This window comes from Tachyglossus aculeatus, chromosome 6, assembly GCF_015852505.1.
Source record: "Tachyglossus aculeatus isolate mTacAcu1 chromosome 6, mTacAcu1.pri, whole genome shotgun sequence".
Lineage (NCBI taxonomy): Eukaryota > Metazoa > Chordata > Mammalia > Monotremata > Tachyglossidae > Tachyglossus > Tachyglossus aculeatus.
In genome coordinates this window covers 14,671,527-14,696,457 of record NC_052071.1, presented here as the reverse complement: position 1 = coordinate 14,696,457, position 24,931 = coordinate 14,671,527, and the positions used below count along the sequence as shown (strand labels likewise).

General features: G+C 46.1%; 1 protein-coding gene across 5 annotated transcripts in view; it reads left to right on the top strand.

Moving 5' to 3' along the window:
• Positions 1-24,931, top strand: part of PAK3 (p21 (RAC1) activated kinase 3) — a 157,287-nt gene that overhangs the window by 87,562 nt on the left and 44,794 nt on the right. For 4 of the 5 annotated variants that reach the window (XM_038748109.1, XM_038748105.1, XM_038748107.1 and 1 more), the window contains exon 2: positions 19,752-19,954. In XM_038748109.1, coding sequence (XP_038604037.1) covers positions 19,780-19,954 — 175 coding nt within the window. In that variant the 5' untranslated portion in view covers positions 19,752-19,779. Of the gene's footprint in view, positions 1-19,751; positions 19,955-21,012; positions 21,066-24,931 lie in introns of those variants that run through there. The other variant, XM_038748110.1, reaches the window with a different exon arrangement.

Sequence of the window (24,931 nt, the reverse complement as noted above, 5' to 3'; positions counted from 1 at the left end):
CCAGATGAGGGAACTGGGACAGAATAATAATAATAATTATGGTACTTGTTAAGCTCTTCCTATGTGCCAGGCATAAGGGGTGGGGTGAATACAGTGCTCTGCACACAGTAAGCGCTCAATAAATGCGATTGATGATGATGAATAGAAGCAAATCAGATTGGACCCCGTCCCCGTCCCGCATAGGGCTCGCGGCCTTAGTCCCCATTTTACAGACGAGGTAACTGAGGCATAGAGAAGCGAAGTGACTTGCTCAAGTCCACACAGCAAAGTGGCAGAGCCAAGATTAGAACCCATGACCTTCTGATTCCCTGGACCTTGCTCTATCCACTTCGCCATGCATAATTATGGTACTTGTTAAGCACTTACTATGTGACAAGCGCTGTGCTAAGCACTGGGGTACATACAAGTGAGATTGGGCACAGTCCCTGTCCCACATGGGGCGCACAGTCTTAATCCTCATTTTACAGATGAGGTAACTGAGGCCCAGAGAAGTCAAGTGACTTGCCTAAGGTCGCACAGCAGACAAGTGGCAGAGGCAGAATTAGAACCCATGACCTTCTGACCCCCAGGCCATGCCCTATCTACTAGCCAGTGTGCAACATCCCGTAATGTCCTGCTGTTCTGTGACCCAATGACTATTGTGTTAGTGGAAGTCTTTTTTCTGTTGGTTTTGGCACCCCAGATGCCACAAGCCATAGAATGAACAATTATACCACTTATTTATTCATTTTTTTTTCTCTTAACTTTGGATGGCCCCAGTTGGTTCCCCGGGTTCTCCAGCCCTCCTGTCCTGGAATGCTGGTAAAGGAAGAGAATTGGGATGGCTGAACCATGGTTGGAAGCAGTCTTCAGCTAGCCAATTGGGTCTGTCATTTTTAAGAAGGATTTTATTTGTTCCACTCATAGTGGAAATGTGATATGCACCTGGGAGAGGGAATAGGGGAAACCAAAAACTTCTCTTTGATGCAGTTGCTTCGTGCCTTTCCCAGCCACACCCCCTCACCCGTTCCTGGCTTTGTTCTTGTGAAACGCCTGTTTCTAATTTGCTCCTCTCCTTTTTTTAAAAAAATGACATTTAGGCAGTACTATGTGCCAAGCACTGGACTAGCCCTGGGGTAGACAGAAGATATTGGGTGGGACACAGTCCCTGTCCTAAATAGGGATCCCAGTCACAATCCCTATTTTACAGGTAACTGAGGCCCAGAGAAGTGAAGTGTATATATGTAGATATGTTTGTACATATTTATTACTCTATTATTACTCTATTTTATTTGTACATATTTATTCTAATTATTTTATTTTGTTAATATGTTTTGTTCTCTGTCTCCCCCTTCTAGACTGGGAGCCCACTGTTGGGTAGGGACCGTCTCTATATGTTGCCAGCTTGTACTTCCCAAGCGCTTAGTACAGTGTTCTGCACACAGTAAGCGCTCAATAAATACGATTGAATGAATGAATGAATGAATGAAAGTGATTTGCCCCTGGTCACACAGCAGACAAATGGCAGCCCGCAGTCTCCTGCACGCTTATTTGAGGTTCCTCCCCAAATCCTTGCCTCTTTGCCATTTAGGGATGACACTCATCATCATCATCATCATCAATCGTATTTATTGAGCGCTTACTGTGTGCAGAGCACTGTACTAAGCGCTTGGGAAGTACAAGTTGGCAACATATAGAGACAGTCCCTACCCAACAGTGGGCTCACAGTCTAAAAGGGGGATTAAAAACTCTTAATCCCTATTTTACAGATGGGGTAGCCGAGGCCCAGAGAAGTGAAGTGACTTGCCCCAAGTCACACAGCAGACAAGTGGGGGAATGTGCCGATTTCTGGTTCCTCTCCAAATCCTTGCCCCTTTGCGGGCTGGCAGGTTTTTGGTCCAGACGTTGCAGTAGCATAGCCATCCGGGGAAAAACAATTTCACAGTGTCCCTTTGGTCCTGCCAGAAATGGCTGGCCTTTTTAATTCATTCAGTCATATTTACTGAGCGTCTACTCTATGCAGAGTGCTTGGGAGAGTACAGTATAACAAAATAAACGGACACATTCCCTGCCCACAACGAGCTTAAGGTCTAGAGACTATAATGCAGTTTTAATACAGGTTTCTGAGAGTAGACGCAAAAGGGCCTCCATTTTCCAAATCAGCTTGCCCAATCAGATTTTCTAAATTGGAAAGTGTAGAGTTCTCCAGGTGTTTTCAGGCAGCATTTTTTGGGTTTTGGAGGCTTCTGCTCGCTTGGAGCACGGGCTTGGGAATCAGAAAGTCACGAGTTCTAATCCCCCCTCGGCCACTTGTCTGCTGTGTGACCTTGGGCAAGTCACTTAACTTCTCTGTGCCACAGTTCCTTCATCTGTAAAATAATAACGATGGTATTTGTTGAGCGCTTACTATGTGCAAAGCACTGTTCTAAGCGCTGGGGGGATACAGGGTGATCAGGTTGTCCCACGTGGGCCTCACAGTCTTCATCTCCATTTTACAGATGAGGGAACTGAGGCACAGAGAAGTGAAGTGACTTGCCCAAAGTCACACAGCTGACAATTGGCGGAGCCGGGATTTGAACCCATGACCTCTGACTCCAAAGCCCGGGCTCTTTCCACTGAGCCACGCAGTGGGATTGAGACTGTGAACCCTACGTCGGACAGGGACTGTGTCTAACCCCATTTGCTTGTATCCACCCCACCACTTAGTACAGTGTCTGGCACATAGTAGATGCTTAACAAATAATGTAATTTACTATTATTTTATTGTTCCAGTTGGGGAATACAGAGTAACAGTAGGACATCCCTACCCACAAGCTAACGTGATTGCCTGCCTACTAATGTTTCTTTAATGCTCCCTCGGGGCCAACAGCACAATGCTGCTTAGTTATTCCCACCTTTTATTTGCCCAGGCAAAAAGAACCTTGTCAGCTGTGTGACTTTGGGCAAGTCACTTCACTTCTCTGTGCCTCAGTTCCCTCATCTGTAAAATGGGGATGAAGACTGTGAGCCCCACGTGGAACAACCTGATCACCTTGAACAGTGCTTTGCACGAGGTAAGCGCTGAACAAATACCATCATTATTATTTTACAGAAGCTTGTACCACAAGCTGATAATGATAATAGTAATGATAATGGTAATTGTGGCGTTTAAGTGCTTACTATGTGTCAAGCACTGTACTGAGCGTTAGGGTAGGTTCAGTGTGGTCAGTTCAGACAGTCCCTGACCTTCATGGGGCCGGTAGAGCTCATTGTGGGCAGGGAATGTGAATGTGTTTATTGTTTATTGTTGCATTGTACTCTCCCAAGCAGTTAGTACAGTGCACCCTAAGTGCTCAATAAATATGATCAAATGGATGGATGAAAGGATAATCGGCGTCAGGTCCCCATTTTACAAAGGAAACTGCGGCACAGAGAAGTTTTGACGTGGCCTGGGTCTCATAGCAGGCAAGCTGCAGAGCCGGGATTAGAACCCAGGTCCTTTGACTCCCAAGCTCGGCTCTTATCACCAGGCAACGCTGCTTCTCAAGACGGACAGTCTAGTGGGCCGCTTTTCAGGTGGTGAAACCGAGGCACCGCAGAGGGCAAGTCGTTCACCCGAATTCATTCTGAAGTCTGCACTGTATTGCCACGAGTCTTGGTCGTGGCAGGGAGGTGCTTGTCCTCACCCGGGTTCCCGAGTTCTGAAGCCCCCAATGCCCGGGTCCGTTTGGGGCTGGGAGGCTTCTCCCCCTCGTCTCGTCTCCCTCACCCGTGATGGTGTAATGGAGAAGCAGTGTGCCTAGTGGCACAGGCCTGGGAATCCGAAGAACCTGGGTTGTAATTCTGGCTCTGCCACTTAGTCTGCACTATGACCTTGGGCAAGTCACTTTACGTAATAATAATGGCATTTATTAAGCGCTTACAGGTGCAAAGCACTGTTCTGAGTCTATGCCTCAGGTACCTCATCTGTAAAATGAGGATTAAGCTTGTGAGCCCCATGTGGGACAAAGGACTGTGTCCAGCCTGATTGGCTTTTATCTACCCTAGTGCCTGGCACATAGCAAGCGCTTAGCAAATACCTTTTTTTTTTTAAAAAATGACTCTCCTCAGAGAGGGCCCTGATTCAGAACTCTGCCTCGGGGCCTTTCTGCCAGGCCAGCACCCCAAAAATCCCTGAATTTTGAGAAGTTCTTCAGCCTAAGAGAAAGACAAAGACAGCAGGAACACAACTTCTTTTTCTCTGGCATAAAGAAAATTCTCCCTCATAATAATAATAATTAATATTGTGGTATTTGTAAAGCGTTTACTGTGTGCCAGGCACTGCACTAAGCCCTGGAAATCAGGCTGGAAACAGCCCCGTCCCACATGAGGCTCACAGTCTCGATCCCCATTTTACAGATAACTGAGGCAAAGAGAAGTTAAGTGACTTGCCCAAGGTCACACAGCAGACAAGTGGCAGAGCTGGGATTAGAACCCATGACCTCGCTGTTTCTCTTTGTCTCTCTCTGCATCACTGACCCCTCCATTCCCCCCCCAGACCCAGATACGAAGAGCACAGTGTCCATCTCCCTCACCCAGTAAAGGCCACGAGCCCTTCACGTGGCCCTGGCGACATCACTGGCTGAGAGCCAGGCTCAAGGGTGTTTATCAAATCCCAGACCTTGACGTGGAACATACAGTAAGAAACGAACGTTGTTTGTTGCATTTTATACAAGGAACTCTGTTTTTATTAAAAACACGGCGGCAGGAGAAATCTCCATTTGGCCAGGACGTGTTCCAGGCCCAGATCCAGGCACGGCAGGGCTAATCCTAGAGCCGTCGCCTGACTCGCCCCTGGATGGGCCGACTCTCGCTCCACGGCCGGCCCCGGCCGGACCGTATTTTCGTTTTGTCCTGGGCCAGGTCCACCCTGGCATTTTCCTTCTTTGAAGAGGGCCGGGACTTCCGTCTGCTGCCCAGTGGGTGCCCATGACCATTGTCCCAACTAGGTCCACGTCTGGCATAGGCCGAAGGAGCTGCCCAACCAGGTTGGTGTTGGTCGGGCATTGCTTTTCTTGGCCACGGATTTATGGCCTGGGGTCTTCTGGGATGCTCCTCACCCTTCTGCATCTCCCTGACTTCCTCAACCCTTTATTCATCTATCCCCCATCCCCAGAGCTCCTTTTTACCTATCTGTAATTTATTTCTATTGACATCTGTCTCCTCAGGACTGTCAGGTCGCTTGGGGGCAGGGAATGCGTTTGTTCTGTTGCTCTGTTGTACTCTCCCAAGTGCTTAGCACGGTGCTCTGCACACAGTAAGCGCTCAATAAATACAACTGACTGACTGACGGAGCGAAGGTGGCAGAGCCAGCAGTTTGTGTGATTTCTAGCCGACGGAAGGGTGTTAGCCAGACTGGGAAGGTTCAAGCCAGGTTGCGTAAGGCGAGCCAGCCATCTGACTGCATCTCTGTGTGTGATGTTGTTCTTTTGCTCCTGGTTTCGAGAGAGTCTTCGAACTTGGTGGCGGGGGAGGACGGAAGCAAAGAGGCCAAGATGAGGCATTTCTGAAAATGCAGCCAGTGTGCATAAAAGCAGAGTGCTGGGCCAGCCAACTGGTTGGGGATTAGAAAGTAGCATGTAAGAAGCGTGGCAGACGTGCTTTAAGTTTTCTGGGGTGTGAAGTGGGGACTTGGATGGTGGATAGGAGCACCCTCTAAGATGAAACACATCCCAGCTTTGCCTTACATGGGAGATCGAGCATCGAGGCTGGTCTGGGGTTATTTTTGAAGTTTGGTCTCTGAAGGCCCATGAACCCTGCTTTTCACTGGGGACACTTTGGGAAGGGGAGATGGGGTGAAGTGCTGCAGAATCGGTGGTCCCAAAATAGCTGAGAACTCCGTGGACCTCTAATTTAGCCAGCAAGTTGTTTCTTGGATGTGGGTTGTGAGCATTTTTTAATGGTATTTATTGAGCCCTTTCTGTGTGCCAGACACTGTTCTAAGCACTGGGGTAGAGACAAGGTAATTGGACACAGTCCCTGCCCGACATGGGGCTCACAGTCTTCATCCCCATCTTACAGATGAGGTAACTGAGGACCAGAGAAGTGAAGTGACTTTCCTCAAGGTCACCCGGCAGACACTTGGCAGAGCCAGGATTAGTACCCAGGTCCTTCTGTCTCTCAGACCGTGGCTCTATACACTAGGCAACACTGTTTCCATGGTAGCTTTGCTACCTTGGAATCAGTGGCCAGCCAGAATTCCCTCATGAGTTCACAGGACCCTGGAGCTCCTGCCAAATCCCAGGGTCCCTCTTCCATTCCGACCTTCCCCCAACATCAGTCAGGATCTGGCATAGAGAAAGGGGCACCCTGGGGCCTGGCAAAATCCCAGTTTGGATCTATGGGCTTCTTTTAGACTGTGAGCCCACTGTTGGGTAGGGACTGTCTCTATATGTTGCCAATTTGTACTTCCCAAGCACTTAGTACAGTGCTCTGCACATAGTAAGCGCTCAATAAATACGATTGATGATGATATGGGCTTGATTGACTGCGTGCTGGAGCCCCAAATTGGCATGAACTCAACCTCTGACGTATGACGCTGAAGGAATCTGTGGGACGCTTAGCCCCCGGGGCCCATTGGGTATTTTACCCTGGTGGAATCTCTTTAGCTGACAGAGCTACAATCATTGCCTGTTGTGTATGTGGAGATTGGCTGGGGAGGTCAGACATTGGGCTGGGGTTGTTATTATTATTACTATCATTAATAATAATGATAACAATGATGGCATTTGTTAAGCGCTAAACATGTTATGTGCCAAGCACTGTTCTAAGCACTGGGGGAGATAGAAGGTCATCAGGTTGTCCCGGGTGGGGCTCACGGCCTCAGTCCCCATTTTATAGATGAGGTAACTGAGGCCCAGAGAAGTGAAGTGACTTGCCCAAAGTCAAACAACGGACAAGTGGCGGAGCTGGGATTAGAACTCACGACCCCTGATTCCCAAGCCCGTACTTTTTCCACTATGCCACGCTGCTTCTATCATTATTATTATTATTCTATTTAAGCACTTACTAAGCACTCTTCTAAGCACTGAGGTAGATAGTCAGACCCAGTTGAAGTGATTGGGTGACTCTCTGGCACATCCCGCTCCCCCGAGCCTTGGGGCCAGAACTGATGCATTTTAGGCGTCAGATGCCCTGCCCCATTTGGTTTTTCTGGGTTCTTTATTCAGCCTGTCACTGGATTTTCTTTCCCTTCCTCTTGGGTTATTTTTCCTCTCTGTTTATTGTTAGATTGCACTCTCCCAAGCACTTAGTAGCTTGAAAAGCAGTGTGGCCTAGTGGACGGAGCCCGGTTTCTGTAGCTCTGCCACATGTCTGCTGTGTGACCTTGAGCGAGTCGCTTCACTTCTCTGGGCCTCAGATACCTCATCTGTAAAATGAGGATTAAGAGTGTGAGCCTCATGTGGGACAGGGACTGTGCCCAACATGAGTAACTTGTATCTACTCCAGCATTTAGAACAGTGCTTGGCACATAGTAAGCGTTTAACAAATACCATGATTATTATTAGTACAGTGCTCTGCACACACTAAGTGCTCAATAAATACGATTTTGACTGACTCTCCCTTTTCTTTCCTCCATTTTTGAATCACCTCTTTCCTTCATTTTTTTTTTTTTTTGGTTTTTTGCCTGCCTTTTCTCCATCTTGTCTCTTTCGCTTTCTTCTTTGCTCACCTGTCCTGTCCCTAATCCACTCATCCAGTTAAAGAACAGCAAAATCCAATGGTGGCACAGTGTAAATGTAAATATGCTGAAGGCAAATGTCAGCATTCTCTCAGGCCCATTTACTCCTATTCATCGAGCAAGAGAGCCTTGTTTCGAGCCGAATCTCGAAGCTCAAGACATAATCAGAAATGCCACCATTCCCCCTGGCAGATTAATTAATGTGTGGGGACCAGGTGCCCGCATTCATTTATCGGTGCGTCTCCTAGATCCAGTACAGGTGGTTGCATTTGCAGTGTTTGCAAGTTGACAGATATTGGATGCGATGGCATTTGCAGCTTATTCCGAAGACAGTGGAAGCCACCGACATGGTGTCTGGCAAGAGCAGTAGTTTTCTTCTTGGTGTGTGTTTGTGTGTTTGTGTGTGTTTGTATGGTTGTGCATCTGAGTTTTTGGAAGCGCTGTGTCCATTGTGTGGCATCTGCATTCATTCGATCGTATTTATTGAGCGCTTACTGTGTGCAGAGCACTGTACTAAGCGCTTGGAAAGTACAAGTTGGCAACATATAGAGACGGTCCCTACCCAACAGCGGGCTCACAGTCTAGAAGGGGGAGACAGACAACAAAACAAAACATATCAACAAAATAAAATAAATAGAATAAATATGTACAAGTAAAATAAAAAGAGTAATAAATATTTACAAACATATATATATATATAGATAGATAGATAGATAGATATACAGGTGCTGTGGGGAGGGGAAGGAGGTAAGACGGGGGATTCAGTCATTCATTCTGCAGTTGTCTAGTGTCCCCCGTGGCTCAGTGAAAAGAGCCCGGGCTTGGGAGTCAGAGGTTGTGGGTTCTAATCCCGGCTCCACCACTTGTCAGCTGTGTGACTCTGGGCAAGCCACTTCACTTCTCTGGGCCTCAGTTGCCTCATCTGGAAAATGGGGATTAAGACTGTGAGCCCCACCTGGGACAACCTAATAACCTTGTATCTCCCCCAGCACGTAGAACAGTCTTGGCATCTAGTAAGAGCTTAATAAATACCACCATTATTATTATTTGCAGATTTACTGCTTGATAACTATCCTGCCTGTGTCTGACAGCACTTAATCCTATCTCTCAGGTGTGGTTCTTTGAAACAGGATCTTTTCATCTCTGATAACAGAGTTGCCTCCTTGAGGTTTCATCAAAACAGCATTATCCCTGAAACGTGACTATCTGCACATTGATGTGGCTTTCTGTTTAGCTGTTGGAACTGTGGCTTGGTCATCTCACTCAGTTCCTTGATAAAAAGCTACTTTTTAAAAAAATATGAAAAATATAGTATTTTGGATGTGTTTTTTGTATTTTTTTAACCCTTTATTCCCGACGTGCCCCAGTTGCAGACAGTACTAAAGTCAGAATTGTGAGAAAGGGTGTTGGAGATCCATACCTATAAACCCAAGACTGTGTTGCTGCAAAACAGAAAATGTTATTCAAGAACTTTCCAAGAGCGTGTGACCATTCTTGGCAGATTTTGATAGGAACACGTATTTTTTTTTTCAAAACTTTACTGTTGACCAAGTGGACAAAATGAGTTTAGCATATGTTTCTAACAGCCTCTGGAAACAGTTACCAAAATTTTTGGCTGTCTCATCTGCCCCAGAACAAGCATTTTGAAAACATTTGTCAACAGAGCAGGCATTTGCAACTGAATAAAGCGTTTAGTTCACCAAAACATGTTCGTTATTTGTTTGGAAAACAACCATCTTATTGACCAGTGGCGATACAACTGAATAGTTATTTTGTTATCCAAGAAATGCAGGGAGTCAAGCATACTAGCCTGAAAAATGTTACCAAAACAGTCAGGCTTTTGTCCTGTTATCTAAGAAGAATCTTAGAACTATTTGAGCCTTGTCCATTACAAACAGAAGGGGACATCTTCACAGTGAGTGGTAAGCATGCAGAATTTATTATTACAGAAAGCTGGACCCGGCAGCGAATACCAGTAAGTCTGAGAGGGCTTTGGATCAGCTAATGGATGACACGTCTATCAGGGGAAAAAAGCTTGGGTTTGTAGACAGAAAGTTAGGGGTGTAGGAAGGGCTATCCATTAGTCAAAGATTGGCATCTGGGCAAGCAGTCCTCCACTATTGGAGGCTGAATTCAGGGGAGTCAATCAGTAGTATTTGTCAGACCCTCGTATTTTTTGAGCACTTACTGTGTGCAGAACATTGTACTGAGCGCTCGGGAGAGGACAATAGAACATTATAACAGACCCATTTAGGAGGGATTTCTGTGTGGGGAGAGCTGGGATGTGTCTGATGCTGGGAAGAGGGGAATTTTCCAGTCTGGGATGAGTGAGGGGTTAGTATGTTTGGTTTTGTTCTCTGTCTCCCCCTTTTAGATTCTGAGCCCACTGTTGGGTAGGGACTGTCTCTATATGTTGCCAACTTGTACTTCCCAAGCGCTTTGTACAGTGCTCTGCACACAGTGCTCAATAAATTGATTGATTGATTGAGATGGGAGAATCCAGAGTGAGGTGTGGCTAGAAAGATGCATCGAAAGGGAGCGAAGACAACAGGTGGGAGAGTGACAGGTGACGTGAGCAGATAGGAAGGGTGGAACCGGGCAGGGGAGAAGCCTCGAAGCTGAGTTTGTGATTGATAGGAGGAGCCCAATGAGGGTTTCGAGGAGAGATGTGGGCCGAACAAAGCTTCAGGAAGCTGGTCGGTCTAGTATGGATTGGAGAAGGAAGAGGCCGGAATCATGGAGGGCAGCCAGGAGGAGAGGAAAGCCTTAACTCACCGGTAGCACGGCCTGTGGGGCGTGCCCGCGGTTCCAGCCGTGAAAGACGTCACCTCTGTCTGCGTGCCCATTTCCCCATAACTACTGGTTCAGTGCCTGGAGACGGATTTCCCCGGGGCGGGTCCAAATCAAAGGCAGAATTTCCCACTGGAAAGCTTCTTTCCCCAAACACACCTTGCCTCACGAAAACCCCAAGGCAGGAGAACTGGGCCTTCCTTGTTTCTGCCAGGGAAGCAGTGTGGCTTAGTGGATAGAGCACAGGCCCGGGAGTCAGAAGGACCTGGGTTCTAATGCTGGCTCCCTCGTTTGTCTGCTGTGTGACCTTGGACAAGTCACTTCACTTCTCTGGGTCTCAGTTACCTCGTCTGTAAAATGGGGATTAAGGCTATGAATCCAGTGTGGGACAGTGTGTACTAACCCTAGCGCTTAGTACAGTGCCTGGCACAGAGTAGGCACTTAAAAGCTACAAATATTTTTATTGCTGTTACATAATGAGGGTAAAAAGTAAAGGGTGGGACTCTGTCGAATTAAGCTCTTTGAGATCTTTGTAAGCACAGAATGTATTTTGGTAATGTTAGCGCTTAAAACATCTCTTAATGTGTGTGTGTGTGGGTCTCTGAAAGGGTGGATGTCATGATGGTTAATACTGCATGGTAAACTGTCACAATATATCATCAATCATCGTTGCTACTCTTTTTAAAGTAGCACCTTTTGGTGTTTGCTGCCATGTAGTTTCAATACTGACTGGAAAAGCTTGTCCTGCGTGTGTTGATACTTTTTTAATGGTATTTATTAAGCGCTTATTAAGTGCCAGGAACTGTTCTAAGCATCGAGGTAGATATAAGGTAATCAGGTTGGACACAGGCTATGTTCCACATGGGGCTAAGAGTCTGAATCCCCATTTTACAGATGAGGTAACTGAGACATAGGAAAGGTAAGTGTCCAGGGTCACACAGCAGATGAGTGGCGAAGCTGGAATTAGAACCAAGGTCCGTGCTCTATTGACTAGGCCACACTGTTTCCTCACTTTTTGGCCATTAACAGATTACCAAGCATCTAAAGTTGCTTTTGTAATAATAATAATAATGATGGTATTTGTTAAGCACTTACTATGTACAAAGCACTGTTCTAAGCGCTGGGGGGATACAAGGTGATCAGGTTGTCCCACGTGGGGCTCACAGTCTTAATCCCCATTTTCCAGATGAGGGAACTGAGGCACAGAGAAGTGAAGTGACTTGCCCAAAGTCACACAGCTGACAATTGGCAGAGCTGGGATTTGAACCCATGACCTCTGACTCCCAAGCCCGGGCTCTTTCCACTGAGCCACGCTGCTTCTCAATGTGGTAAAGCCAACATTGCTCTTCTAGTTGTTTGAAGAATATTTCTGTGGCCTGAATTCCCTCTCTGTCTTTTTGTGGGGAAAATTGAGGCCTGTAACTTGCGTAGAAAACCCAGGCCTGAAGACTGTTGCTCACTTGAGTGGCTCTTTCAGTTCTCTCTCTTGGGGGTTCGTGTCTGTGGGTCATCTGGCTTCTCACCAATCAATCAATCAATCAGTCATATTTATTGAGTGCTTACTGCGTGCAGGGTATTGTACTATGCTCTTGGGAGCGTGCAACACGACAAGCAAGAGAAGTAGTGTGGGCTAGTGGCTAGAGCACGGGCCTGGGAATCAGAAAGCCATGGGTTCTAATCCCAGGTCTGCTACTTGTCTGCTGTGTGACCGTGGGCAAGTCACTTCACTTCTCTGGGCCTCAGTTACCTCATCTGTAAAAAGGGCGATTCAACTGTGAGCCCCATGTGGGACTTGGATTGTGTCCAGCTTGATTTGCTCGTGTCCATCCCAGCACTTACTACAGTGCCTGGCACATAGTAAGCGCTTAAATACCACTTAACTACTCTGTGCCTCAGTTACCTCATCTGTAAAATAGGGATTAAGATTCTGAGACCCAGATAGGGCAGGGACTGTGTCCTACCTTTTTCTTATTAGGTTGTATTTATTGAGCGCTTACCGTGTACAGAGCACTGTACTAAGCGTTTGGGAGAGTACAGGACAACAATCAACAGACACATTCCCTTCCCACATGAGCTGACAGTCTAAAGGAAGAGCTTACAGTCTCTGTAACAGACAGAATAGACAGAATAGAACTGTCGTATTTAGATTAGATTCAGCCTGAATAGCTTGTATCAACCCTAATGCTTAGAACAGTGCCTGGCACATTCTAAGTGCTGAACAAATACCATAAAAACAAAACAAAATAGAATATACAATATATACCAAGCCAAGGAACCTGCCCCATGTGGGAACCAGGGTTTGCTCGGTGGGGTATGGGGAGTTGGTATCAGGAAGTGATGAGCAATGGGGTGGCTCTATTGAAATGTGCAGTGGTTAATGTTCTCCGCTTTGGGTCTGCATTTGCTATACTGAGTATAATTTTCATGAACAGAAGGGTCGGCATTAGCTTGCATTCAGAAGCGGAATGTGTGGGGAAGAGAAAGGTTGTCGAGAAGCAGCGTGGCTCAGTGGAAAGAGCCCGGACTTTGGAGCCGGAGTTCATGGGTTCAAATCCCGGCTTCGCCAAATGTCAGCTTTGTGACTTTGGGCAAGTCACTTCACTTCTCTGGGCCTCAGTTACCTCATCTGTAAAATGGGCATGAAGACTGAAAGCCCGCTGTGGCACAACCTGATCACCTTGTAACCTCCCCAGTGCTTAGAACAGTGCTTTGCACATAGTTAGCGCTTAATTAATGCCATTATTATTATTGTCAAAGGGCCAATGGCCCACGCATGGATGGGAGGGAAAGCTGTGGGAGAGGAGACAATCCATCAGTCTCTGCTATTTATTGAGCACTTACTATGTGCAGAGCACTGGAGGGAGCATTTGGGAGAGCCCAGTCGTGTTGGTAGACACCACACCGGCCCTCAAGGAGTTTGCAGTGTAGTGGGGGAAGACAGGCAGACGCAGATGGGGGAGGTGAGTGTGTTCCACAGGCACACACCAGTCCAGACGTAAACACTGGCAGACGCTTCCCACTCACACACAGACATGCTTTCAGCAGATAGGAGCAAAAGTGATAGCGGGAGAGGAGGTAAGAGACAATACCCTGTAGGCTTGGGGTCTACAACAGAGGCATCCCCATGACAGATGCTTTTGGATGGGAGCTTCCTCTGAATTCCCCCCCCCCCCCCCCCCACGGGGCTTAGTACAGCACCTGGCACGTAATAAGCGCTCAGCAATTACTACACGTAGGTATCGCTTTTCCGGGTCCAGGAGAGGTCTTCTGGTCCAGTGGGCTGACCTTCCCCGGCTGCCCTAGTGGGTGGCAAGACCAGGGGATGGATTAATAACAATAATAATAATAATTCTAATAGTGGAATTTGTTACACGCTTACTATGTTTTAAACACTGGAGTAGATACGAGGTAATCAGATAGGACACAGTCCCTGCCCCACAGTGGGCTAACAGTTTACATCCCCATTTTATAGATGAGGTAGCCGAGGAACAGATAAATGAAGTGACTTACCCAGGGTCACACAGGAGACAAGCAGCAAAGCTGGGATTAGAACCCAGGTCCTTCTGACTTCCGTGCCCGGGCTCTGTCCACTAGGCCACACTGCTTCTCTGAATGCAGAGGAGTGAAAGCAGGATGTCTAGCCCCGGTCGTTATAGTTTCCTTAAACGCGGTGGCAGAGGGAAATTCCCTTGAACTTCACTTGATGATCTCATGGACAGTCATTAGCCTCTCAATAAGATGGCTGAGGAACCTTTATCCAGGAGGAATATGTGTACCTGTACCTCACCTCGTTATTCAGAGCCCATGTAAAACCAGAGCTGAGAGGCAAAAAACATTTCCCATTCTCACTTGAGACTGCCCGATGAAATTTGGGACCCCATGATGGACAGCCGTCAGGGCCACCTAGTTCATTCATTCATTCAATCGTATTTATTGAGCGCTTACTGTGTGCAGAGCACTGTACTAGTTGATTGTTTCTATCCGTCTCGGCGCCATGCTTAATCCTGGACGGGGATTGGGCAGGGAGAATTAAGGAATGCAACTTGTGCAGAAAGTCCAGGCATGAAGAGTGTCGCTCACTTGAGAGTAATTCCTTCAGTTCAGTCTTCAGAAGTTAACGTCTACGGGGAAAACTTGAAGACAAACCCTCTTTTGTCGGCCTTTCGAAGGATAATGGTGCTTTCAACAATCTTGAAACGGAGCCTGAAGCAGCCCAGAAACAAATATGTGTCATTTGAGATTTTGGGGAAAAAATGACGACATAGGCAACTTGGGCCAGAAACCCTTAATTGTATTCTTAAGTCATCTCTGGGGAGGACCTACTTCGGCAAGTTGGGATTGTTTACAAACAGCTTCAGTAACAGATACAGTTGTCCCCTTTAGCAGGGGGCTTAGAAGAACTCCCCTGTAGGAGGCTGAAAAGAGGTTGTTCTGTCGATAGCTAGCCAACTCAACGAGACCCTTCTTGTTCGTTTGAGAGTTTTTTGATGCCCCGGAGAGCCATTAAGTGGGGTTTTTAATTGTAAACTGAAACCTCAGTCGGTTTTTGAAAGTTCTGGGCCCTTCTTAGTTCTGAAGACTTCTCGAAAGCCTTTTGAAGGAGACAGAGGCCTGGTGTACTCTCCTGAAGTGTGAAGTAGAGAACAGGTAATTATTTGGGTAATTGTCCTCACTGGAAAAGAAAACATTGCACACCTCAGAGACGTGCACTTCTGTGTCCTATCTGTGTGCTTTGCATGAGCCTCCAGGGTGTGCATACATGTTTGTGTGTGTAGATGTGCAGGTGTGTCTGTGGGTATTCTGTCGCGAGAAGTAGTGGGATCTGGGAGTCCAAGGACCCGAGTTCTAATCCTAGCTCTGCCTCATGCTTTCTGTTTAATCATGGTTAAGCTACTTAACTTCTCTGTTCCTCCAGTGGGGAGTCTTCCTCCCCCATTAGACTGTGAGCCCCGTGTGGGATGGGGATTAATTAATTAATTAATGTTGGTATTTGTTAAGCGCTTCCTATGTGCAAAGCACTGTTCTAAGCGCTGGGGGGAACACAAGGAGATGAGGTTGTCCCATGTGGGGCTCACAGTCTTAATCCCCATTTTACAGATGAGGGAACTGAGGCACAGAGAAGTGAAGTGACTTGCCCAAGGTCACACAGCAGACATGTGGGGGAGGCGGGATTCGAACCCATGACCTCTGACTCCTAAGCCCGCGCTCTTTCCACTGAGCCACGCATTGTGCCTGTCATGATTTTCTTGTTTCTATACTAGCGCGGGGCACAGTGCTTGGCATATAGTAAGTGCTTAAGACATTTTATCATCAGTGTTATTATCATCATCATGATTGTCAATGGAGAGACCCGCAAGGGATTGTCGATCAAAGATAATTAAACTCATGGTGCAGTTTCATCAGCAGCAGCATCGTCTTTGAAACCCTATTATAGCTCACGTATCTGAGCAAAGGAATTTTAATGTAAATTTTACGTATTCACCCAAACGATCCACCAGATTGCTTCAGCTCCCTACTTTCATTTACTAAAATAGAACTGGACACAGAATACTCAGCCCCTCTGGCATCACTGAGCAGAGAAGTGCTTGGCTGAAAATTAATTGAATGAGCCACTATTGCATATTGTATTGAGTTCAAATCTAAATGAGTAAACAGAAGATGATAGATCTTGGCGTTGTACAAGATGGATCCTCCTGCCTGGCAGATGGCCTTGCAGAATCCATCTGTGGAAATTCACCTCATTGGGCATGGGCACTGCCAGTATCCAGGGCGGCAAGTTTCTAAAACGAGGGCCTTGGAGATTGAACTCCAGAAGAGAATAAAGAAAAAGAACCCCATATACAATGGCAGGCAATTATGAAGGACTGAAACAAAACCAAATTACCGTCCACCACCAGATGTAATCAGGGTAAGGCCTGTCTTTTTAATCCATAAATAAACAAGAGATGTAGAAGATCAAACCTGAAGAAGTTGGAGGCAAGGTGTGGACATTCATGGGTGGCTTCATATGCAGTCAAAAAATAATTGGGATGCATCGTAGATTCCAAAAAGTCAGGGATATGGTTCGTCTTTGACATCACAATCATTTTAAAAATTCCAGCTGTTTTTTAAAATTGCAGTTTCCACCATCTGGGAAAATAGGGAATCTTGTCAAATTGTCATTGGTAACTGAAAACATTTCATCCCTAGGTATTTTCATTACCATAATTGACAAAAAAAACAAGCAAACACTGAAAGCGTAGCCTAGAACAGAGGTGTCGAAGGTAAGTAAAGCATCAGGCCTAAACCAAAGAAAAGAGCTCTTGAGTCAAAACTAGCATCGGACTCAGTCTGTTCAGTTTTGACTCCTTTGCTATAGATCCATAACTGCCCTTAAAAATAAAATTTCGTCTGTGTCCAGAGGTGATGTATGAACATACCAGTGATGGTGAAATTCAGTAGTGTTAGGGGCATGATATTTTTCTTACTCAGTTCAAGAGTTGTTTTCATCACATCTAGTTTTCTCTTCCTATGCCTTTTACCCAGATTTGCTACTACTTCTCCCCACCTAGACTGTAAACTTTTAAGCGTTTACTGTGTGCTTAAGGGCACTGTATTAAGAGCTGGGGTACTGAGGCCGAAGTGTTGTAATGTGGAAAGTGACCCCATGTAGAACAGGGACTGGGACTGGTTCGATTGTACCTACCCCTGAGCATAGCGCAGTGCTAAGCCCATAGTTGGAACTTAAGAAAAAGCGCAATTCTAGTGTCGTCTGAGCCAGGATGCTGTTTCGGCTTACCCACCTTGGACGTACCTGGCCCCTCTGCTGTGCAGATCTTGAAGAAATGCCTGCGCGTACAGAGCTTGGGAATAGTCCTGGGTGCTTAGAACAGTGATTGTCACATAGGAAGTGCTTAACATGTCATTATTTGTATTATTATTATTATTGTTATCTACTTCAATCTCATGTATCTTACCGCCATCCTCTCACCCTTATCCTGCCTTTGGCCTGGAACGCCCTCCCTCCTCATATTTGGCAATTACTCTCCCCCGACTCCCAAAGCTTTAGTGAAGGCCCATCTCCTCCAAGAGGCCTTCCCTGACTAAGCCCTCCTTTCCTTTTCTTCAGCTCCCTTCTGCGTCACCCTGACTTGCTCCCTTTATTCACCCTCCGTCCCAGCCCCGCAACACTTATGTGTATATGTGTAATTCATTTATTTCTATCAATGTCGGTCTCCCCCTCTAAGCTTTGAGCTCATTGTAGGCAGGGAATGTGTCTGTTTTATTGTTATATTGTACTCAGGTGCTTAGTACAGAGCTCTGCTCACAGTAAGTGCTCAATAAATACGATTCACTAACTGATCTCTGCCTCCATGGCCTCACTGAGCCTTCTGGGCCAATTCAGCAAGCTTCATGGCAGTGGGTTGGGTTTCTTGGATAATACATCTGCTGCTATTGCTTTGTGGTCAAGACCAGTGGCCTGCAGATGTAGGGGCAACCATAATGGCATTTGTTGAGCGCTTTCTATGTGCCAGGCACTGTACTAAGCACTGGGTTGGATAGAAGCACATCAGATTGGACACAGTCCCTGTCCCACATGGGGCTCACAGTGTCAATCCCCATTTTATAGTTGAGGGAACAGAGGCCCAGAGAAGTGAAGTGACTTGCCCAAGGTCATGCAGCAGACCAGCGGCAGAGCCGGGATTAGAACCCATGACCTACCTCCTGACTCTCAAGCCCGTGCTCTATCCACTAGGCCCTGCTGCTTTTCATACTGCTTCTGCGCTTCTCTAGTAGATAGAGCACAGTCCTGGAAGTCAGAAGGACTTGGGTTCTAATCCCGGCTCTGTCACTTGCCTGCTGTGTGGCCTTGGGCAACTCCCTTAACTTCTCTGTTCCTCAGTTACCTCATCTGTAAAATGTTAGACTGTGAGCAGCATGTGGGACAGGGACTGTGTCCAAATCCAACCTAATCAGCTTATAACTACTCCAGCGCTTAGTACAGTACCCGGCACATAGTAAGTGATTAACAAGTACCATTAAAAAAGGGGGCAAGGGGAGGGGGAGTATTCTGAGGATCCCAAATCCACTGTGCTCCTCTCCGAGCCCACAGCACACTGCCCTCATTCCACCCCTGATATCTTAGTTAAACAAGATTTACTGTAGAACATTTTCTCAGAGCCAGGATTTCAAGTTCCGAAAAATGGTGGTTGCAAAAGGGAAATATCGGTGTGGTACTGGAAGTGGTTGTCAGTTCAGATTAAAACCCAGTCAAATGGTCACTTGTGAAAGTACAACTTGAAAGGTCCTTTAAAGTTAAATTTCATTTCCAGGTCCTCTGTATTTAATGATTTGTTTTTAGCAGCTCACTGCTTGCTGTTTCTGCCGCTGTCTGAAAGCATAATGTTTTGTGGGGAATGCGGAGTTTAAGAAGGCTATCAGGCTGAAAATTGGATTTGTTTGCTCTTTCAAAACCACACACGTGGTTATTTTTGTACGTTTTTCCTCCAAAGAAACCCTTCTTCGGTGGTTGTGTTGGAAAAGGACAAGTCAATACTGACACCTTTGTGTTCATGAGCAGCAGTACAAGTCATAGCAGAGACTTAGTGGAAAGAGCACAGGCTTGGGAGTCAGAGGTTGTGGGTTCAAATCCCGCTCTGCCACTTATCAGCTGTGTGACCTTAGACAAGTCACTTAACTTCTCGATGCCTGTTACCTCATCTGTAAAAAATAAATGGGGATTAAAACTGTGAGCCCCTCATGGGACAACCTGATTACCTTGTATCTATCCCAGCACTTAGAACTGTGCTTGGCACATAGTAAGCACTTAACAAATACCATCATTATTATTATTATTATTGCACCTGTGATGTTTGGTCAAATAAGTTGGTTCATTCATTCATTCATTCAGTCGTGTTTATTGAGCGCTTACTGTGTGCAGAGCACTGTACTAAGCGCTTGGGAAGTACAAGTTGGCAACATATAGAGACGGTCCCTGCCCTACAGTGGGCTCACAGTCTGGAAGGTTGGAAAGCAGCTTTAAGTTTCAAGTGCTTAAGAGGTTATTATGGAGGGCCTTGGAGCAAAAGTATTGAAAAAAAAATCCACTTGAAATTTTCCCATTAAAATTGCAGCATTGGCAAATCCAGCAAAAAAAAAATGACAAAATCCACCACTAGAATCTGAGGGCAATTTGCCCCGTCCCTGATTTCTTTTTTAATTTCTTTTTAAAATTTCAACTCCAAGAGTGTTAGGGGTCCTTCTTTCCTACCTCAAAACACTCTTTCTGTCGCCTTCCCCACAGGAGACGGTGAGGGCTGCCGTCGCTGAAGATGTCCGACAGCGTGGAGAGTGAAGAGAAACCCCCCGCCCCGCCGTTGAGAATGAACAGCAACAACCGCGACTCCTCAGCGCTCAACCACGGCTCCAAACCGCTTCCCATGGCCCCCGAGGAGAAGAATAAGAAAGCCAGGCTGCGTTCCATCTTCCCGGGAGGAGGGGACAAAAGTAAAGTACCAGAAAACGGGCGGGTATTGTCCGGGGGCTAGTTCGATCTTCCCTTTTTCTCCTTCCTCTCTCGCTCGGTCAGACGGTCTGTCGGTCGGTTGCCGTGTTGGCCTTCTGCTTGACCTCCGCTGCAGGAGCCCGAGAACTATACACCGTCTGGTGCTTTAGGGCCACGAGTCCCAGAGCAGCGTTTTAATAAAAGTGGCCATGTGTGCTCACCCAATGGGAAGCGTAAAGTGCAACCAGGCAGGTCTCACTTAGCCGATTTCAGTGAGTTTCCAGTATTAAGCCTGAGGAAATGATCCTACCGTTCATAAGCACTGCCTCAGATCTCTAAAGCACCTTTCCTTCAAGGAGCTCCGAGGAGTATGTTTCTGAACTCGTCTCTTGGATTTATCAACAGCTATCCCTGTCCTGCCAGAGTAAACTTCCTGTCCTGTTCTCTGTCTCGTTGTGTGCCAGCTGGAAAAAAAAAAAGGAAGGAGAGTGGAAATAATAATAATAATAATGATGGTATTTGTTAAGCACTTACTATGTGCCGAGCACTGTTCTAAGCACTGGGGTAAATACAAGGTTATTAGGTTGTCCCACGTGGGGCTCACAGTTTTAATCCCCACTTTACAGATGAGGTAACTGAGGCACAGAGAAGTTAAGTGACTTGCCCAAAGTCGCACAGCTGGGATTAGAGCCCACGACCTCTGACTTCCAAGCCCAGGCTCTTTCCACTAGGCCATGCTGCTTCTAAAACTGTGAGGGAAAGGTGTGAGGACTCCTGTTTTAAACGTGGTCATCCAATTTTTTTTTTCTACAGAGGGTTTGTTCTCTTCTGGGCCAACATATCGTTTTTTAAGGATTGCCTGAGTATTTTTTATGGTATTTGTTAAGCAGTTACTATGTGCTAGGCACTGTGCCAGGCACTCGGGTAGATACAACTTAATCAGGTTGGACATAGTCCATGTCCCACATGGGGCTCACAGTCTGAATTCCCATTTTACAGATGAAGTAATCAAGGCACAGAGAAGTTAAGAGACTTGCCCAAGGTCACACAGCAGACAAGTGGTGGAGCCAGAATATTTAATTTTGAGCAGCTTAATGGAGCATTTAGAGAAAGGTAGGCAAAGAGACTCACGTGATGAGCTTCAGGGGAGAGGAATAGGAAAGGACGTGGCTGGAGAGTGTCTCTCAGTATCTCCTTTTTCTGCAAATGGTGGAGCACTTCATGAGTAAAATTTAGAAGTGTCTAAATTTAGACACTAAATTTGCAAATGTACAAATGTAACCCAGTTGGAAGTGGATAAGGATATGTGTTTGGAGCGGCGGGTGGCGTGTATGCTAGCTTATGTACAGAGAGCAGCGCATACCATTAAGTGCTCACAGTGTGCAGAATCCTGCATGCTTCATGTGGAGCAGTGCCGAGTGAAGAGTGATGGGAATTTTGAGACATGAGACTTTGGCCAAGCATTGGGAACGGGAAGGAATTGGAGAGCCCATGGCACTGAAAGGCAAACAGGGAATGTTAGGTAAAGAAAGAGGACAAGAAAGGATAGAGGATGAAGATGAACAGCGTGTAGGGCAAGGGAAGTTGGAGAGTATAAATTACGTACTGATTTATATTAATGTCTGTGCCCCCCTCTAGACTGCAAGCCCATTATGGGCAGGAAACGTGTCTGCCAAGTCTGTTGTACTCTTCCAAGTCCTTCGTACAGTGCTCTGCATATAGTGAGCGCTCAAAAAATATGGTGAATTGATTGAGGAAGCTACTGCAAAAAAGAATAAATATGAATGCAGACTGAGACATGGTTCTTGAGGTATTCTAGCTATATAATAATGGTATTTTTTAAGCGCTTACTTTGTTCCAGGCAAGTCGAATGAAAGGTTTTTTAAAAAAATTTTTGACAGTCCTCACTGTTTTTTTCTGTGTTGCTGCTGCTGAAGCTTTTCCTTACTCTTGAGCTTGTTTCATTTTTTTCTGTCTTGCCTTCTCCCCAGCAAATGAGCTCAATGTTTGCCCAACTGATGCTTTCATTTGCTTCTTTCTGAAGCATGTCCATGTCCTCGCTCCCAGAAACCAGAAGGTACCTGAATACCAAAATCTGAATTAACAGATTAAAAAAAAAAAACCCACACTATCAGCATTTCAGAAATCTATTCCCAAAGAGGACATGTTCTGTGTGCCTCAGAGCCCGGTCTGCCTAGCTAAAGCGAACCAGAAGGTTAGACAGTTGTCTGGTGAATTGAGGACATAAAAAGTGCCAAACTGGGCCAGGCCGAATCCATCCATCATGGGATTTTGTCTTTGAACGTGGCAACAAAATGTGGAGGAACAATGGGAGAGCTGCCTCTTTGACATCAGTCCTCATGACTATGGATTGACCGTTTAACGTCTAAGCGACACAGCTCAGATAGCCCCAACACATGGCTTTTTTGGGTGCACGCTTTGAAGTACTATCAGCTAGCTCCAGAACAAAGCATCTTCCCCCGCCCCCCACTCCCCTTTTTTACATAGGGACTCGTTCATAACCAGGAATGGGTGGTCAGCGACAAGCCATCCAAACCAAGCCATGACATCCATCAGCCAGTCAGTCATATTTATTGAGCGCTTACTGTATGCAGAGCACCATACTAAACGCAAGGGAGAGTACAGTACAACAATTCAATAGACACATTCCCTGCCCACAGTGAGTCAAGATGGGGAGACAGACATGAATATAAATAAATGAAATTACAGATACATACAGTATGGTTTTACTGGTTATTGAAGAAGAGAGGTAGTAAAGGACATCTGAATTTTAGGAAGTAATTTTTTTTTTTCTATTTCTCCAACCTGTGACATTCAATCTGGGTTTTTTTTACCCAGAAACACAGGAAGGAAAGAAAGTGCAGTTTTTCATCTGTTGGTTGAAATAATGGCGAAATGCAAGCTTTTGTCGACAAGGGATGCCACTAGACTGTAAACCTTTTCCTTACTTCTGGAGTGGCATACTGTGCACTTGCTTCTCAGTCTGAGTGACGCTTTGAGGAAATTCAGCGCAGCTCATGGTGATGGTTGCATATACAACTAAGTCTTTGTTCAGATTTCTGCAATCTGACTGTTGTCTATTAGGGTGTCTGATAGGCTCTAAAGCTTGTGATGTTTGTATACGGGATAGGAAGTGTGGTGATGAGGGTTATTCTCAATTGATAATAATAATAATTATAGTATCAAGTGTTTACTATGTGCCAGGCACTGTTCATTCATTCATTGATTCAGTTGTATTTATTGAGTGCTTACTGTGTGCAGAGCACTGTACTAAGTGCTTGGGAAGTACAAGTTGGCAACATTGACAGTCCCTACCCAACAGTGGGCTCCCAGTCTAGACTGTTGTAAGCACTGGGGTAGATATAAGGTAATTGGGTTGGTTACAGTCCCTCTGCCGTGTAGGGTTCACAGTCTTAATCCCCATTTTACAGATGAAGGAACTGAGGCACATAGAAGTTAAGTGACTTGCCCAAGGTCACACAGCAGGGAAGTGGTAGAGCCAGGATTAAAACTCGTGACTCCCAGACTTGTGCCCTATTCACTAGGCATTGCTATTTTGTGCATCCTGGCCTTTCCAGCTCTGCTTCCCAGATACCCTGAATCTGCTCAGAGGTACAGGAGGCTTTTGGGGACTGCTCCTTTTTTTCCCCTCATGGCAATTCAACTCGAAAGGGGAAGGGGAACTTCGCCTCTTGGCTTTCTCTACATTAACCCTAACTATTAGCCGACTCAGGAACTCATCCGGTGTGACAGACTGTGACTGTGAGCTCACCTTTTAGACTGTGAGCCCACTGTTGGGTAGGGACTGTCTCTGTGTTGCCAATTTGTACATCCCAAGCGCTTAGTACAGTGCTCTGCACACAGTAAGCGCTCAATAAATACGATTGATGATGATGATGATGACAGGAGAATGCGCCCCATTCAGGAGCCTAAAAGTTTGAAAAAATAATCGGGCGGGCAATCAAAAGAAAAATCAGATGAGCTGAGAGAAGCTGGCAGGACTGTGCTATTTGTTAATAACCGTGATATTTGTTAAGCACTTACTATGTGCCAGGCACTGCACTAAATGCTGGGATAGACACAAGCAAATAGGGTTGGACACAGTCTCGGTTCCTATGGGGCCCACAGTCTTAATCCCCATTTTTCAGTTGAGGTAACTGAGGCACAGAGAAGGTAAGGAATTTTGCCCAAAGTCACACAGCTGATACATGCCAGACCCGGGATTAGAACCCACGACCTCTGGCTCCCAAGCCCGGGCTCTTTCCACTAAACCGTGGAGGCTTGGAGCGGGGGATTGGAGGGGATCATGGAATAAGAGATTGGCAGGGAGGGAGATGGGGCTCAACCCTGGTTGTCAGGCAATTAAAGTGTGCCCCAGGGACCTGGGAATTACCAAATGTCTTGAGCCTGGGCTTATCCCAGACACTGGCAGGTGGGAGAAGGGAGACAAAGATTGAGAGAACAATACGTTGACTAAGTGACATTTATAAAGGAGATTAGTTACCGCCTTTCATAAGAGAACACAGAAGGCAAACGTCTCGGTGAGTCACACTTCTCCGTCCCCGAGCGATTCTTTAAATAATAATGGCAGTTATTGGGAAGAGCCAGTTTAAAATGTTGTCATCTTTCTCGCTTTCACCTAGATTTAAATAATGGGTCCCACCAGTGGATTTCCCAAAAGATTCTATAAACACTGATCAAAAGCAGCACTGTGTGTGCGTTGGCGGGGGGGATTTGGGGTGAGGATAGGCTGCAATTTTTCAGGGGAAAATCCTTTTTTTGAATTTTAAGATTACAAGATACCTCTACAGTTTTGGGGTTTTTTTTTTTCCATTAGCTTGTAGCCTACAAATTTTCTGAGCGTACTGCAACTCAGGTATTTGTAGGGCACTATGCAGTAGGGTCCCTTTTAGAGCCTGATTGCTGTGAAGTCAGATTGCCCCAGGAGTGGTGCATAT